This window comes from Patiria miniata, unplaced genomic scaffold (genome assembly GCF_015706575.1).
Source record: "Patiria miniata isolate m_02_andy unplaced genomic scaffold, ASM1570657v1 HiC_scaffold_6, whole genome shotgun sequence".
NCBI lineage: Eukaryota > Metazoa > Echinodermata > Asteroidea > Valvatida > Asterinidae > Patiria > Patiria miniata.
Window position 1 is genome coordinate 16,213,408 of NW_024037073.1, and position 15,498 is coordinate 16,228,905.

A 15,498-nucleotide genomic window follows, 5' to 3' on the forward strand; every position below is an offset into this window, starting at 1 on the left:
ACTGACATTCAGTTAAAAAAAAAACAAGTCTATATAGTGCGAGTATCACTTTTATTTCAATTAAAGACAAATTTACAGTATATCACAGTACAGGTGATCAAAAACAGAAAAGCTAGACAGGTTTAGCCTCATACATAGCCAGGCCCGGATTACCCAATAGGCGCAGTAGGCACTGCCTAGGGCCTACACAATTTGGGGGCCTACAAAAACTTGGGGAGGGCCTACAAAAATACCGCAGTGTGCCATAAAACACATCGGCCTACCCACACACACCCACACGCGCAGAGAAAAGTTTAAAAAAAGTGTTAGGGTCTCTCTCAGAATTTTCGCAAAACGCCGCTTTGCCACCGATGGAGGCCTCCGTGAATGTTTTAAAGTGAACAAATTAAAATATAGATAGATAGATAGATAGATAGTTAGAAAGGTGAAATTTTTATTAACTCTCTTGAGTAAATTAAATTGGTCTCGACAATACAGACATGCATACAATGACGTTCACAACATTAAAACATTTGCATATTAGAAATATTAAAGCCAATACAACAAGCAATCGCATCCAAATAACCTTTATATATTAAGCCTTAACTATATATAAAAAGAAGAGTTTGTAATTTAACACTAAAAGGGCCGGGTTATTTTGACCATCTCTCAGCCGGGGGGCCGCCCCCCTAAGAGTAAGATCTCGGCCATCGAGTGACGAAATATTTTGAAACTCTGTACATGCATAGAGCAACTCTTCATAAACACACCCAAGAAATGTCATGACTATAGGTCAAAGGGGTTTCGAATTATGGCTAATTAATTATACATTATTATGTACGCATGGTAATTCTGCTCTGTGTTCACGACGTATATGGGAAAATTCAGTTTTCACGGCGCATAGACTTGAGGCTAAAAGGTCATAACAGCTCGGGTCGCGAAAAAAAAAATCAAGGCTATCGCGGAAAAAGTTGAGGGGGGGGGGCGGATTCTGCCCCCGGCCCTTTTAGGGTTAAAAGTAACGACTAAAAATTGAACTGAAATGAATTGAGAAGGCTATGTCACTGTAAAATCAGACTGCTGTCGGAAAAAAAAAACGAGTTTTGTGGCGCTGAGTTCTAATTTTCCACTGCAAGAGACGACCACCCCTGTTACTCATTAAAAACTTAGGATACAGCGGATGGGATGGGTCAGACAAACTCGGTCAACTTTACTACTGTATACACTATAGTACAGCGTCTCTGTCTGGACTACACAGCTATGTACCTGTTATTCTTCTTGCCTGTTTTAAGTGACCTCATATTTCCAAACATATACAGACAAGATTAAAAGTAAGAACTCTTTGAATCACAGTGCTATACAAACAAAAACATTTCAAGAATGTTGTGTATGCCAAAAGATTTCAGCTTACGCAGGTAGAAGAGCTTTTGCTGTAGTTTAGCGATCGTATATTTTGTGTTTCTGTCAAAATTTCAACTCCTGGTCTATGGCGGTGTCTAGATATTTATATTCAGTCACTCTGCCAATCGACTGGCCTTTTATAATTGAAGCTGAAATTGCCACATGAGTAATAATAGTTTTAAGGAGTTGGCCCACTTCAACTAACAGGCAAGTCATGATTGCTACTTTTGTTTAATGGTATTTGGAGTTATCTTCTGCATGTTTTGGGATGTGGGCCCAGAGGCTCAATACAATTCTTTTTCAGCTCCCCCAAAATTCTTATTGGGCGCCTGCTTCTGTTCTCCTTGTACTTTGAAAACAGCCGTCGGAGCTTCTCGACGACCACCTCGCGTTCGAAGAGCACGCACTCGGCGTTTGATGTGATGACGCCCCACGTCTGTTGTACGTGCTCTTCCGTCGGGTCCGGGTGGCACACGGCGAAGCGGATGACGAACGTGCCACGGAGGGAGGCGGGAACCATGTGGGCCTTGCCAGACTGGTTGATCCGACGCAGGAGGGACTCGGTCAAGTTGTTTGGCCCCTACCAGTGTCAATGTTATATAGACAATCATTTAATGAGTTAATTTACTCTGACTCAAAGAATGTATAGGCCATTATACAGGGTGAGTAAAAAAACAAAAACACGAAACACAAATGTTGGGACCATTGTTTTAGGGAAGTTCTGCATGTAGCATTTTCAAAATCTAGGATATAAAGGCCAAATTCTCAAGCTTTTTTTAGTACAAGAATTATTCAAATCACTTGTGTACTTTTTAAGTTACGGATTTTTAAAGACAACCACCGTTTCACACATCCCTATGTGATTTGTTTTCGTTTTGTTGAAAGAACACTGAACTTTGTTGTGATCCGTGGACGGAACCTTAAAACGGTGGTTGTGTTTATTAATTCCGTAACTTGAAAAGTGCTACATGCAGAACTTCACTAAAACAATGGCCCTGACATTTGGGTTTCGTTTTTTTTTTACTCACCCTGTAGTGTTACTGTCCTCATCACCCACTTCTAGTAAACCCGGTTCGATTCCCACCTTGTGCTCCTGCAAGACTTCTAGACTGGATTGTCAGGGCACTACCGAGCCGCTCTGTTGATTTTCTCTGTTTGTTTTTCTCACACATGCAATACAAATTCCTTCTCTCTGCTCTCAAATATACACAACGGTATTTTGGTAATGAAGATCACGTTAACCAGCATAAAATAGGAAAGAAAATGCAGCATTAAAAGAGACTATATACAGATCTAAAGCTAAGATCTAAGTTGAAATACTTTTCCTTCTCTCAATGAGAACCATACACTTTATTTTTCACGATCCGATCAAAAAGTCTGAACGGCAAAATCTCTGCACAACAAGGCGACAAATTCGTCTTCCCTTACCAAACTGATGGACTTTTTTAAAAACTGTTTTGATATCTCTGTATACCTTAAGTCGGAAGCACACCAGACCGAACACCACGTCTCCGAGGATCTCAAATCTGGCATCTCGCCGCACCAGTGCCTCGAATCGTTTAGCCATTGCCACGTGCTGTCAATGAAAGAAAAATGGTGACAGTTTCGAAAACCTTTTCATAATGGGTTACTATCATTTTCATTTCAATGAATAAACTACAAGGTAGTCTCCTACCGATCGTATGTATTGCTGCAATCCCTCCACGCCGTACATCCTGATGACAAACCACAGCTTGAGAGAACGGAAGCGACGACTCAGAGGAATTGTCCAGTTCTAAGGTCCGAAAGAAAAGAGTCGACATTAAGTAAGGGGACTTAATCTGACGATGAAATAAAATCACATTTTAACAGAGAAGATGCATGTGTGTCAGGGTGACTGTCACGGCTCTGACGATGACAAGTTATGCCGTTACCACGACAGTGGCGACTGATCATGACACAGTCTCTAAATACGATGGTGACAATAGTGACAGTGAAGATTATCGCGTCGAATGCAGTTGTGCTGGAAGATGATGAAGGCGGTGATGTGGAGACGATGTACGTGTAGGCCGAAAGTGACGATGATGACAAAAGGTGACGATGGTGATTGTTAATGATCATAGCCTGGTGAGTATGATGGTGGTGATGGCGACGGTGACAATGCAATGGTGACGGTGTTGATAATGCCGAAGAGGGTTGGTAATAATGATGAAACTGAATATGACGAAGATTGTGATAATGTTCGCGTATTATGGCAGTGACAGTGAATGCCGATGATAAAGAAGGTTTGTTATGATGATGAAGATCTGAGTGACTGAAAAGAAGAATCGAGACGACAAGGAAAACAACGTGACTTCAGAGACATGTTTGAATACCCTGTAGTCTATCGAATGAGCTTCGTTGTCATGCTGTAGATATATCGGGTTGACAGTCAAGGCATTCGTCAGTGCATGCTTATCTCGCACCCTGCCAAATCAAATAGAAAACAAAATGTAGCCTAAATGTTCATATTCTTCAAGGTGTTACGTCAAGTAGAATTGATCGCGTTGTTTTTGCCCAAACATTCAAGCAATTACCATGTCAATTCAAGTCGTCGTTTTCAGGAAACGGGGGGGGGGGGGGGTGATATGAAAGGGGGTGTTGAGTGAAGGCGCGCCTTGCTAGAGGGGTCCGGAGGCCTGCCCCCGGAAAGGTTGAAATCTTAGATGCTTTCTCTGCATTCTAAGCAAATTTGAGAATAGATTGAGGAACTTAAGCATTCCATTTATAATGTTTGGCCCCATTTTACTAGTGTCACAACATTAGTCAGCTTGGGTGGGGTAGAGTGGGGGGAGTTGCTACCCCCAAACGCAAGGGCGGATCCGGGGGGTAAAGGGGTCATGCCCCCCCCCCCAAAAAAAAGAACCCAATTTTTTTTTTTTTTTAAGTGACGTCGCAATAAAGGCAGGCGATGAGTACACCACCATCTTTTCCTAAAAAAACCAACACATAGGTTAAGTGGTCAGAAATTGCCACAGATCGCACCACGGAGCATCTAGTATCCAAAGAAAATTCTGGGCCCTTAAGCGGGCCCCGAACCCCACGCCGTAATTTTTTGACCCACTTTTTGGGGGACCAAATTTTTTTGGGGCCCCCAAAAATTGTGTTCTGGATCCCCCTTTGCGCAAACATAATGTCTACATCTTGGAACAAACGAAAAACGAAGGAACAAACAAACAAAACGACGAGGAAAGCCATATATACCACATGACGGAGCAGTCGAAGTTGACCATCATCCACTTGTTGGGGTTGAAATTGAATGACTTCACATACTGGTGACCAAAAAAAAGAAGAAAATGAACGAAAGAGCAAAATAAAACATGTACCAAACAAATCGACTCATTCCGAGGTTAAACAAGTGAGGGAGTACATGTAGTATGTTGTTCCATATCACTCATTGACCAATTCACTCATAACTGATATATTTTATTTTGGTTTCACGGAAGCAAAATAGTATCAGCCTATACATGAAGTCATTCACTAAATGCTAACCAGTAATTTCACTGCAACACCAGGGCCCAATTTCATAGCACTGCTTAACAGTAAGCAGAAAAGTTGTGCTTACTATAACAGAAAATCATGCTGCTGCTTAAGCACTATTTCATGCTAACGGTTGCGCGCGCAAGGAGATTTCTATTGTTACGTCACTGATTTAAGCAAAGTTTTCTTCTGGGGTTAAGTGTGCTTTTGCTGTGCTTACTGCTTAACGGTCCCTGTGAAACAGATGGAGGCTCGGTAAGCACAAGTCCGGCTGTTAAGCAGCGCTATGAAATTGGGCCCTGAATACACCACCTTCCTGATTGCTTTAAAAACACCTAAATTTAATTTTGTTTGCAGGCTGCAGTGCTATTATTTTCTGTTTTACAGCATCAATGACCTTTATTACTGTTACCTGAAAACCCCGCAGGAGATATCTGAACTCCGGGCAGATGAGCGCGTTGCCACTGTACGCGCCGTCCACGTGCAGCCACAGGTTCCTCTCGGAACACACACGGCCCAACCCCTCCACGTCATCGCACGCACACACGCCGGTCGTACCAATCGTGGCACACACCTTTGGAGAACCAAGTTCAGATACAATCTTACAGTATTTATTTTTTTACTAGACAAGCCCTCTTTTTTGTAAGGCAAAGAGAATTTATGATCTTATGAATAAACAACTTTTCTAGGGAATGGAGCACTTTCTTCGGACTCTATAATTTTTTACTCATAAAACATGTTTCTATCCGTCTAGCTACGGGTTAGCGTCTAACTTCAGCCTAGTTACCACATCGCAATCGAAGTTAAACTTATGTAGGCCGCGCAACCGTCGGCAAAGTTGAACTGGGTTCTACTTTGCCGATCGTCTGCGGGAGAGTTTGCGTCTGTCTGAGTTGTCTGTGACATTTGCCGATGAAATGTTTCCATGTGGCTGCGTTGCAGTTTGGGTCTTGTTTGCGTTGCTCTCCGCGTTTCGTATGTCGATATGGAAACTAGGCCTTACAAACATTATCTAAGAATGGTCGGAAACGTTTACTTACGAAGAACGGAACGAGACCTTTCTCCACATCAGTCTGGTAAAGAAACGGAAAGATGAATGTTTATGAAAGTTCCAGAACAAGTTGTAAAATCATAATGTGGAACAATACTTTATTCTGTATTGAAAGCATTTTACTGGGAGTAAAGTTGGCCGCACGTATGTCACTACCTCCCCAAACTTTAGTCAGTTGCGCCCCAGACATACTATATCACGCCATGCTTTTGCCACGTCTTTCTTTTATAGTCAGTGGGCTTGTGGTGGCCCATATGCAATTTCGGGTACATTCTTTGAAACTCTCAGGATCACTAGAGGATACCTCAAGAAGTTCCAAACCACTTGATGCCATTTTTTCTGACCCTTTTGTGGGCGTGGCCATGATTTTAAAAAGTGGGGGCATCGCGCGCAAAAAATATTTAAAAAAATGTACATCACCAATCATATCATTTATGGTGATATGCCAAATTTAAAACTGTTAAGTGAAACAAATCTTGTTTAATCCATCTTGTGTAATCTGGATTCTGAAACTATTGACAATATAGTCTCACACTTTTCTATTACTAAATAAGGTCATGGATATTAAATGCCAAATATGTTGTCCAATTACAAGTGACTTATAAAGGATTCACTAAATCACCCAAGTTTGATAAGTTTTACTCTTAATATTGAACTTTGTCATTTTCAAACAATATTTCCAATGACCGAGTCCACATTTAATAATATCATTTTTATAAATGAAGTGAAGATAAATAAATTTGAAGTTAAAAAGGCTATTGCAGTTTGTGTGTAATAAAACGAGGTCAACATTGTTGTCAGGACAAAATAAACTACAGTGAAATCTCAAAATGTCAAACTGTTGATAGCTCAAACCTCCTGTTAAGTAGAATAAGGACTTTATTCCCTTCTATAACAGTGATATACAACCCTGCTTAGGCCAAAAAAAAAAAATCCGGTTTCTGGTATGGAGCTTGCCCAAAAAGTGGTGCGGCGACGCGGCTTTTTTTTTTTTTTTACCTGATTTTTTGCTTCAAAATGTCGGCTGATGACTGCAAATGGTGCCCGACGAAACTTAGTGCAAATATATGGGAGTCCAGAGAGGCCACATAAAGCTTATTCTCGACCATAACTGAATCTAAAAACACGTTAAAATTGTGCAGCAGCATGATTCCAGTCAAACCAGTGAGTTTTGCGGTTTTGAGACATCATGTTTCATTGAAAAAAAAAACTTTTTCAATTTGCCGACGCACATAGCAACGGCGATGCGCGCGCATACCAGAATTATTTTCTGTCATGTTTTATTTTCAATGAAATAGTTTTTAAAAAATGAATAACATAATATAATACATTTGCGGGGTGAATATACAAGAGAGGTCACCCACTGAAAAAAGGCGCTCTCTCTTGCCCACAATATGTCAAAAAAGGCGTATATGGACCTTATAGGTAGCAGTCATCAAGGCAATACATTTGTCTTGCTGTGACATACCAGAAATAAACCTTTTAAGCACTCATTGTTACTGAATTAAAATAACAAATGATGCCCTATAAGACGGCCGCTATACTCATAAAATCTACCCATGAGGTCTAAGAAATACGAAGGGTGCTCAAGTTTAAGGAATAAGTCAATCTGGCATGAAATGTCATCATGGCCTACGTCAAAGTGAAAATGCACAAAACGCTGCTCCGTCCCATAAATTCAAAACTTTTATTTTTCGATTTATTGACATTCAACGGTTGTATTCAAAAATGCTATCAAAAGCTTGGAAAACACAACGACTATCCTCTATCAATAGAATTTCTGTAGAAATATAACTATGCAGTTTTTCTAGTATATATTTTCCTGCTCAGTCTTGTAATTGACTTTGTATTTCGTTAATCTTTCAGAAATTTGAGATAATTAACAAACTGTTATAATGCAACTCAAAATAATTATAATATACACGACTACATGTAATTGTCGCACAGATTTTTCATATTATTCAGGGAATTATTGTACTTGAGGGAATTATTGTTGTTAATGTATTTTTACTCTGTTGGACGGTTTTTAATCTAATTTGGTATACTACTTTTAATTGGATAGCCTAGTTGTATTTTTGGAAGACAGGTGTTTTTACCAATTAACCTGAATAAATAAAGTATTATTCCATCCTGTATGCTCATTGTCTCTGTCCCTTTGCCAGATTCATGCTATTGTGTCTCATTCAGTGCAAATCACTGGAGTTCGTTTCATTCCCTTTAACGCGTTTCTATCATTCCGTTCCCCCTGTGAGCGTCCTTCGTTTGTCTTCTAAGGCCAAAAAAAGTCTCCGGTTTCTGGTATGGAGCTTGCCCAAAAAGTGGTGCGGCGACGCGGCTTTTTTTTACCTGATTTTTTTGCTTCAAATGTCGGCTGATGACTGCAAATGGTGCCCGACTAAACTTAGTGCAAATATATGGGAGTCCAGAGAGGCCACATAAAGCTTATTCTCGACCATAACCCAATCTAAAAACACGTTCAAATTGTGCAGCAGCATGATTCCAGTCAAACCAGTGAGTTTGGCGGTTTTGAGACATCATCTTTCATTGAAATTTTTTTTTCATTTTGCCGACGCGCATGGCTACGGCGACGCGCGCGCATACCAGAAACCGGAGACTTTTTTTCGTTGGTCTTAACTCAAAACTCTGTTTTCCGCACCAAATTATAAGGGATTGTAACAAATACAAAAACAAAACAAAAAAGCTCAAGATTGCCTGTTACAGGTCGATTTTCTGTTAGCAACGTGTGCCCCCACTTATTTAAAAGGTTGCCCCACCCCCAAAAGAGGCACAATTGTGGACTTTTGTGTGTGTGATGTAGCACTTGAGTTAACTGTCCAAATGTGAAAAAGAAAATTTTTTTTTTTTAATATTTTTTTACGCGCGAAGCCCCCCACTTTTTAAAATCATGGCCACGCCCACAAAAGGGTCCGAAAAAAATGGCATCAAGTGGTTTTGAACTTCTTGAGGTATCCTCTAGTGATCCTGAGAGTTTCAAAGAATGTACCCGAAATTGCATATGGGGGGGGGGGGGGTCATTTTCGACCGTAAGCCTACTGACCATTACCTCTACTGCTTTTCGAAGCGTTTCCCCTCGGCAGGAATAGTGGGCGTCTGTTGGGAGTTTACGCCTCTTCACAAACGCGATGTTGGCGGCCTTTTCGACGGAAGAATGGGCCTAGGAAGGGAAGCGATTAACTTGGTAAAATAAAGTGTGAAATTAGTTTATGGAGCTGGTAATTGGGCCTGTTGGTTCTATCGAGAATGTTTTTTACACCGTATCACTATTTATCGTAAACGGACGCCTTATAACGTCACGGTATAATACCGACTGGTGTAACCCCATAGCGTGCGGTACTGCCTTGATATCGGTTGCGGTTCAAGGGGTGGGGGTTGTTGCTGTTGTTGCACCCCCCCCCCCTTCAGCCGCTGACTAATGCATGCTATGAAACTAAATGAGGCCAAATATAATACATGGAATTCTAAAGTTCCTAAATGTATACATGAAATGTCTTATGCAGGACAAATCATCGTAGATTTCAACATTTTGCGGGGGCATGGCCTCGGACCTACCCAACTAAGGCGTGCCTTCGACTCATCCCCACCCTTTCCCCCTTTTTTTTATATCAACCCCTGCTTCCCGAAAGCTAGATATGCCCCTGGATATTAGTTGCTTTTCGCCTTTCCTGGGGTCCTAAGCAACCTGCTCATTGTATTTCCACAATAAAAAAGCCATTGAATTACCTCTTCCGAGAAGTATGCCACGAGCTTGGACAGCAGAACGCAGTCTTCTTCGTCGGGGTAGATCTCTTTGAGTTCATTCAGAGCTTTAGCTCGAGCAGCAAGCATGCACACTAAGGTGCACTCACTTGCCGATCCCTGAAATCAAGGGTGTGAAAAAAAGGAGATGAATTTCACGTAAAACAAACTAGGTGTTTAAATTAATACACCAAGCGGTTCCAAAGAATAATTCTATTATATGCGAGGAAAAGGCAAATTGTTTTCAGAAAATGAGGGTCAATGACCTCATTTTGATGGTATAACAGACGCGTCATCGTTCCCATATGGTGTCAGGCAATACGCTCCCAACAATACCTGCTCTCTCAGCCGTGTGTAAGCCTCTGTACCGATGACGTCACACTTTGTTTACTTGTGCGCTTTTCTATGGGGCGACGAAACGGTCGTCCCCCCCACGAGGCTTCCTCAGAAACGCACATAGTCTGGTGCCTGACTGTGCTTTAAATCAGTGTTTGTTTTTGTATGCGGTGCCTGGGGTAAGAACAGAATCAATTCGTCGCGCTGTGAGATCTAAAAAAACACACGATTTTCTTCAACGTTAAAATGTAACAATCTTATCCAGCCAACATGTAGTAGGCCTATCATTTATATCACCTATTAAGCAAAATTTGAAAATGGATGGGGATTGTTTCTGAGGTGGAGTGAACGTCATAATTCACACTGAACGTTAACAAAACCCCGTAATTACACGTTAAAAATAAAAACACCAAGTACACGATACGATAAAAATCCATTGCTTGCTATTGCTGTATCGAATCAGGATACAGGAAGCAAGCTTAGTAACCACTTCGCTCATACCCACCGCCCTGCAAACAGGGCGCTGGGAAGGGCTGAAGTGACCCATGACCTAGATATAAAGCATCTGGCTGCAGCTGTTCAAGACCGCACTTAGACAATGCGCGCAAATGCTATCCGAAAACTTCCCATAGAAATGCACACATTCCATACCGGTAGGATTTCTTTTTCATTGCAGACTATGTGGACAAATTTTGAGCGTCGCATAATGCAATCATTGACCCTTCGTGAATTCGAAACGGTCACAGGTCACTCAAAATATATCCAATCAGAGCGTGAATTCATCAAGGGCGGATCCAGAACACAATTTTTTGGGGGGCCAAAAATAAAATTTGTGTCTCCCAAAAAGTGGGTCAAAAATTACGGCGTGGGGTTTGGGGCCCGCTTTAAGGGCCCCGAATTTTTTTTGGATTCTCGATGCTCTGTGGTGCGATCTGAGGCAATTTCTGACCACTTTAGCCAATGTTTTTTGAGGAAAAGATGGTGGTGTACTCATTGCCTGCCTTCATTGCGACGTCACATGAAAAAAAAATTGGTTTCGTTTTTTTTTTTTTTGGGGGGGGCATGGCCCCCTTTGGCCCCCCCCCCCCGGATCCGCCCTTGGAATTCATCAGCCCTTCCCAACGTCCTGTTTGCAGGGCGGGGGTACGAGCGAACCTAACCACGGGGTACTATTGCAAACGAGGTTGAAAATAAAATAATCCTTGGGACAAGGTTGCTTTGAACTTTGCTGTCGACATCCAACACATTCCTCCTTTATTCACCTGTCCGCTACTGTTCAAGCGCAGTACGTACTACAAAAACACGAATGTATTTGGAAGCCTCAGAAATAAACATGGGCGTCGCCAGGATTTTTTCTAGAGGGGGGCAAATTTTTTTTTTTGCCAAAAATGCTTGCATTTCTCAACATATTCTCGATTTATCAGTTTTAGAGGGGGGAAGGGACATTTTGCCCCCCCCAACTCATTTAATTTACACCACTTTGTCTTCGCGCCTCTTTTTCTTTTTTTTTCTTCTTTTTTTTCCCCTTCTTCTTCTTCTTTTTTTTTTTTTGCTTTTCCAGGGGGCGGGGGCAAGTGCCCCCCTTGCCCCCCCCCGCGACGCCCATGGAAATAAACTCATCGTTAGTCACGTTACTTGAAAAAACTTTCAAATTTCAGCTGCGACCGAAAAAAGCCAGGTCATCATGGTGCCAAAAGCACTGTGACGACCTCACTAGCTCACCTGAATAACCCCGCCGCCGTTACCGCCCTCCGTGTAGGGAAGCATCTCTTTGGGCAGACCCATCATGCGACCCAACCAGTCTACCATCAAAGTCTCAAGCTCCGTCATCGCCGGACTGGCAGCCTATCAACAGATACAACACTTTAATCTAAAGGAAGTATCCAGGATCGGACATTGAGATAAGGTTTTGGATGCTAGTTATACGGGCTTTGGATGCTAGTTATACGGGCTACAAGGAGCTAGCTGCTGAGGATATATTTTTTTTCAGCGCAGAAAATAGGTAAATGTTCTTGAAACTAATTGAATTGAAGGACAAGTTATCATCCTAGATGCGACGAGAATGCTGCCGGTGACATGGCTTCTAAGCATTGGTGCTCATTAGAATGCTGACAATATCTTCCTCTATACTCCATGAATTTCGCCTCGGGTCGAGGCTGTGATTGTAGGGCAGTGAGTGCCACTTTGGCCAGCGCGGAACATGTACAACGGCCCAGGTTTCGGCTGGAATGTTTGGCGTCATGCAGTAATGAATACGTTCGGTATCGGTAAGTTTGATCAAATTAGGAAGGGACCAGATCTGCTTCAATTCAATTCAATTCAATTCAATTCAATTCACTTTATTTACCACATAAAAAAGACAATCAGAGTTAAATATATACAAAAAATGTGGATGGGGATCCCTAAAAAGCAATGCTTGTCGAGTAGAGATCCCCAGTTACAATCATACAAAAATATACAAGTTACACACACAAACAACACATAAGGACATAACACCCGACATGAATATGGGAATAACATGCAGCTGCAACCCCGTGAAAAAAAACCCCATTAAGTACTCAAATATTTTTCCAATAATTTATTTTTGTATTTGTGCTTGAAGAGCGAGAGACTGGATATATTTTTTTAGGGAAAAATCAACCGAGCTCCACAGCTTGGGACCCTCATGCTTTACAGTTGCCCTAGAGATTGCAGTACGTGCGTGAGACCGATGAAATTCCTTAAACTGTCTTGTAAAATAAAGGTGCGTGTCATAATTTTTTGAAAACATAGAACAAATCGAATTGGGTAAACTGTTAGTGTTAAGTTGATGCATGAAGGAGCCCAACTGAAGAGAGTAAATGTCATGAACTTTAAGAGTATTGCAATTATAAGAAAGTGGATTACTATGCTCATGAAAGTCAACGTTGTTAATGATACGTAATACTTTTTTCTGTAATTTGAGGATTCTATTAATTTGACCAGTACCACTATTGCCCCATGCAAGCATTCCATATGTAATATAATTCACTTTGGAATTCAGGCCACACGGGATCCGGGTACTTACCCACGAGAAGCCTATGCAACCGAGGCCGTCTGACAGCATGTCAGCAAGAATGGACGCGTAGGAGTTACCGGCAGGGAAGTAAGCGTGAAAGCCGGGGTGTTGCCAGTGAGTCATCTGAATAAAAAAAAGGTGTCTAATAAAACTGGTGTCAAACCAAGCTGGTATACGGGGTGTTGTTACAACTGATGATGTAGTAACCAACGGATAATGTATCACTAACCGATAATGTCACACAAATTGACCGATAGTGTAGTAAAAATGTACTACACTATCAGTTGATTGTTGTTACATTATCGGTCTTAACCGATAATGTAACAAATATTGACCGATAGTGTAGTAACATTTACTACACTATCGGTCAATTTCTGCTACATTATCGGTTAGTGATATAGTATCGGTCAATTTGTGTGACATTATCGTTTGGTGATACGTTATCAGTTGGTTACTACATTATCAGTTGTAACAGGTGTCTAGTAGTCACGTCAACTGAGCCTGAGTAATTTTTTTTGGGGGGGGGGTTAAGCAAGTCTAGGTAGTCAATGAGTTACTGAGTTTACCTACCCCAGGTAATATAGTGTCCTCCACGTCGCTCATGATGCTTTCCCACGACTCCGGTCTCCGGGGCGCCTCACTGGGCAGCAGACGGTGGAGATATCCCGGGGTCACAGCCGGCGTGACCCGGTACTCTTTGATGTCCCTCAGGTACCTGTTGATGAAGTCCGCCATCTCGGCAGCTCGCCGGGAGAAGGCCTCGCCATCCATGTCACAGGGATGGTTAGCGGTGAGCTTCGGCAACGGTGTAAACTTCGATCGGCAGTCTGCAGGATTCTAACAGGGAACACGGCAGGGGAAAGATAACCAGTGTAGGTTTCATGACGAGGAGGTCAACTTTCCCAATACGTGTGTTCTTAAGATGTTAAAGAGAAACTGATCATATTTCTTGAGACTTTTCTCAGTAGACCTATATCACACAGCCGCATAGCCAGGAAAGTCAACTATCTAGTTCTGTTCAAGTAATTGCAAAATTAAGGAGAGGTACGATGTTCTTTTTCCCCTTTAAGTTCTGCAAAGGTATTCAGCACCGATTTCGGACGTGCATGGTGACATGTTCTTTGTTACAAATAAATGGAAGGCACCTTCCTATTTCCGCGAATACGAAGCGAATTGACGCCACGAAACATTTGCAGGAGTTGATGTATGTGCAACTTTTATCACTTCGCATACCTAGCGTGACGTCACAAATTCGCATCCGCGTCCGCTTTTGCGCCGAGTACGAACCGGCCTTTGTACTATATTGTCATAGCGAAACCTATGGCTTTCATTTGACAGGAACGATTACGGTACGCAAATGGGACAACTTATTTGCTCTGTAGATACACAGTGCATGTTAATTAATAAGTGCATACAAAAATCTCTTCTAAAACAGTAGTATAACACAGAGGCACCGATGATATGTGTAAGAAGTACGAGAAAAATGACCCCGCCATTATAGGGGTGATACACGTTTTACTCACCGATTAACAGAGTCCGAGAGTAGCGGGCACCGCGTTAAGTTCCGACCTTTAAAAATGCATCAAACACGGGGAGCAACGATGCAACGCGCTGGTACCCTCATTGCATGTGCCTTGGTATCTGGCAAGTCTTAGAAGACGACCTACCAGAAACCTTGGACACACAAATCGGTGACAGAACGACAAAAACCTGTAACCCCACCTCCCAAATTAGACTTTCCCTTCTAATCCCGACATGAGTTATACGATTGTCAGACAAAGTTAAAAACACACAAGCGCTACATGACCCTCGTGCAGGAATTCCAAACAGGTATGAATTTATAACTGGGATCACGTCCCTAGTAACCGAAACCCGTTATAATATTAATGTCTTTAACACGGTACTCATAAATCAGTCCATCAAGATAAGCACACACATTCTGTTTTGGGTAGTTTAATAAACGATCGTTTGCAGAAAGCTCTTTTTAGTTGAATTATGGACGGAGATTGAGAATTTGTATCCATCTGGTGTGTCCAATATCAAAAGCGTCTGATGCGCTGCCTCCTAATGGTGTCGTTACGGCTATCACAGCAACGTTATGTCTAGACCAATAATGATCGAACGCATTATCTCTGTTTTATCCATGCATGGAGCCGAGCAGGTAGAGCTAACAATGCTCAATATGTCTCTGCCTATTATGACAAAATGATTTTCACAAAATTGTGAAGGTAGCCGAAATGACCGAGTGGCCACAGATCTCCTGGCCCGGGTTCGAATCCCAACCACATACTTCGAATCTCGCACCATACTTTTAATGGGAGCGGTGTTCAGATCCGACGATTATAATTAACACTGTATCAAAGGTACCCCCTGTACGTATTTTGTGCAAAGGTGGACATTATTACCAGTAAAAAAAATGTGGTGTCAGAGCAGGAGGGGT

At 41.9% G+C, this 15,498-nt stretch overlaps 1 protein-coding gene across 2 annotated transcripts; it reads right to left on the reverse strand.

The window, feature by feature from the left end:
• Positions 1 to 926: 926 nt before the first annotated feature.
• Positions 927 to 14,837, reverse strand: LOC119743495 (aromatic-L-amino-acid decarboxylase-like). Of its 2 annotated transcripts, XM_038219913.1 has the most exons (13): positions 14,582 to 14,837; positions 13,629 to 13,895; positions 13,068 to 13,181; positions 11,744 to 11,866; positions 9,671 to 9,805; positions 8,994 to 9,104; positions 5,919 to 5,951; positions 5,291 to 5,452; positions 4,603 to 4,670; positions 3,735 to 3,825; positions 3,056 to 3,154; positions 2,855 to 2,956; positions 927 to 1,960 (listed from the first exon to the last, which is right to left on the reverse strand). In XM_038219913.1, exons 2-13 carry the CDS (start codon positions 13,827 to 13,829, stop codon positions 1,628 to 1,630), a joined length of 1,572 nt encoding a protein of 523 aa, XP_038075841.1. In that variant the 5' UTR covers positions 13,830 to 13,895; positions 14,582 to 14,837; the 3' UTR covers positions 927 to 1,627. The 2 variants fall into 2 exon arrangements, with proteins under 2 accessions (XP_038075841.1, XP_038075842.1); XM_038219914.1 differs by lacking the exon at positions 14,582 to 14,837 and having other exon boundaries at positions 13,629 to 14,228.
• Positions 14,838 to 15,498: the final 661 nt, after the last annotated feature.

Coding starts and splice junctions, on each gene's coding strand:
- LOC119743495 (XM_038219913.1), bottom strand. CDS start 13,829: ATGGATGGCGAGGCCTTCTCCCGGCGAGCTGCCGAGATGGCGGACTTC. Junction 13,182..13,628: donor AGGACACTATATTACCTGGG/GTAGGTAAACTC, acceptor TTTTTTATTCAG/ATGACTCACTGGCAACACCC. Junction 3,155..3,734: donor CTCATTCGATAGACTACAGG/GTATTCAAACAT, acceptor TTCGGACCTTAG/AACTGGACAATTCCTCTGAG.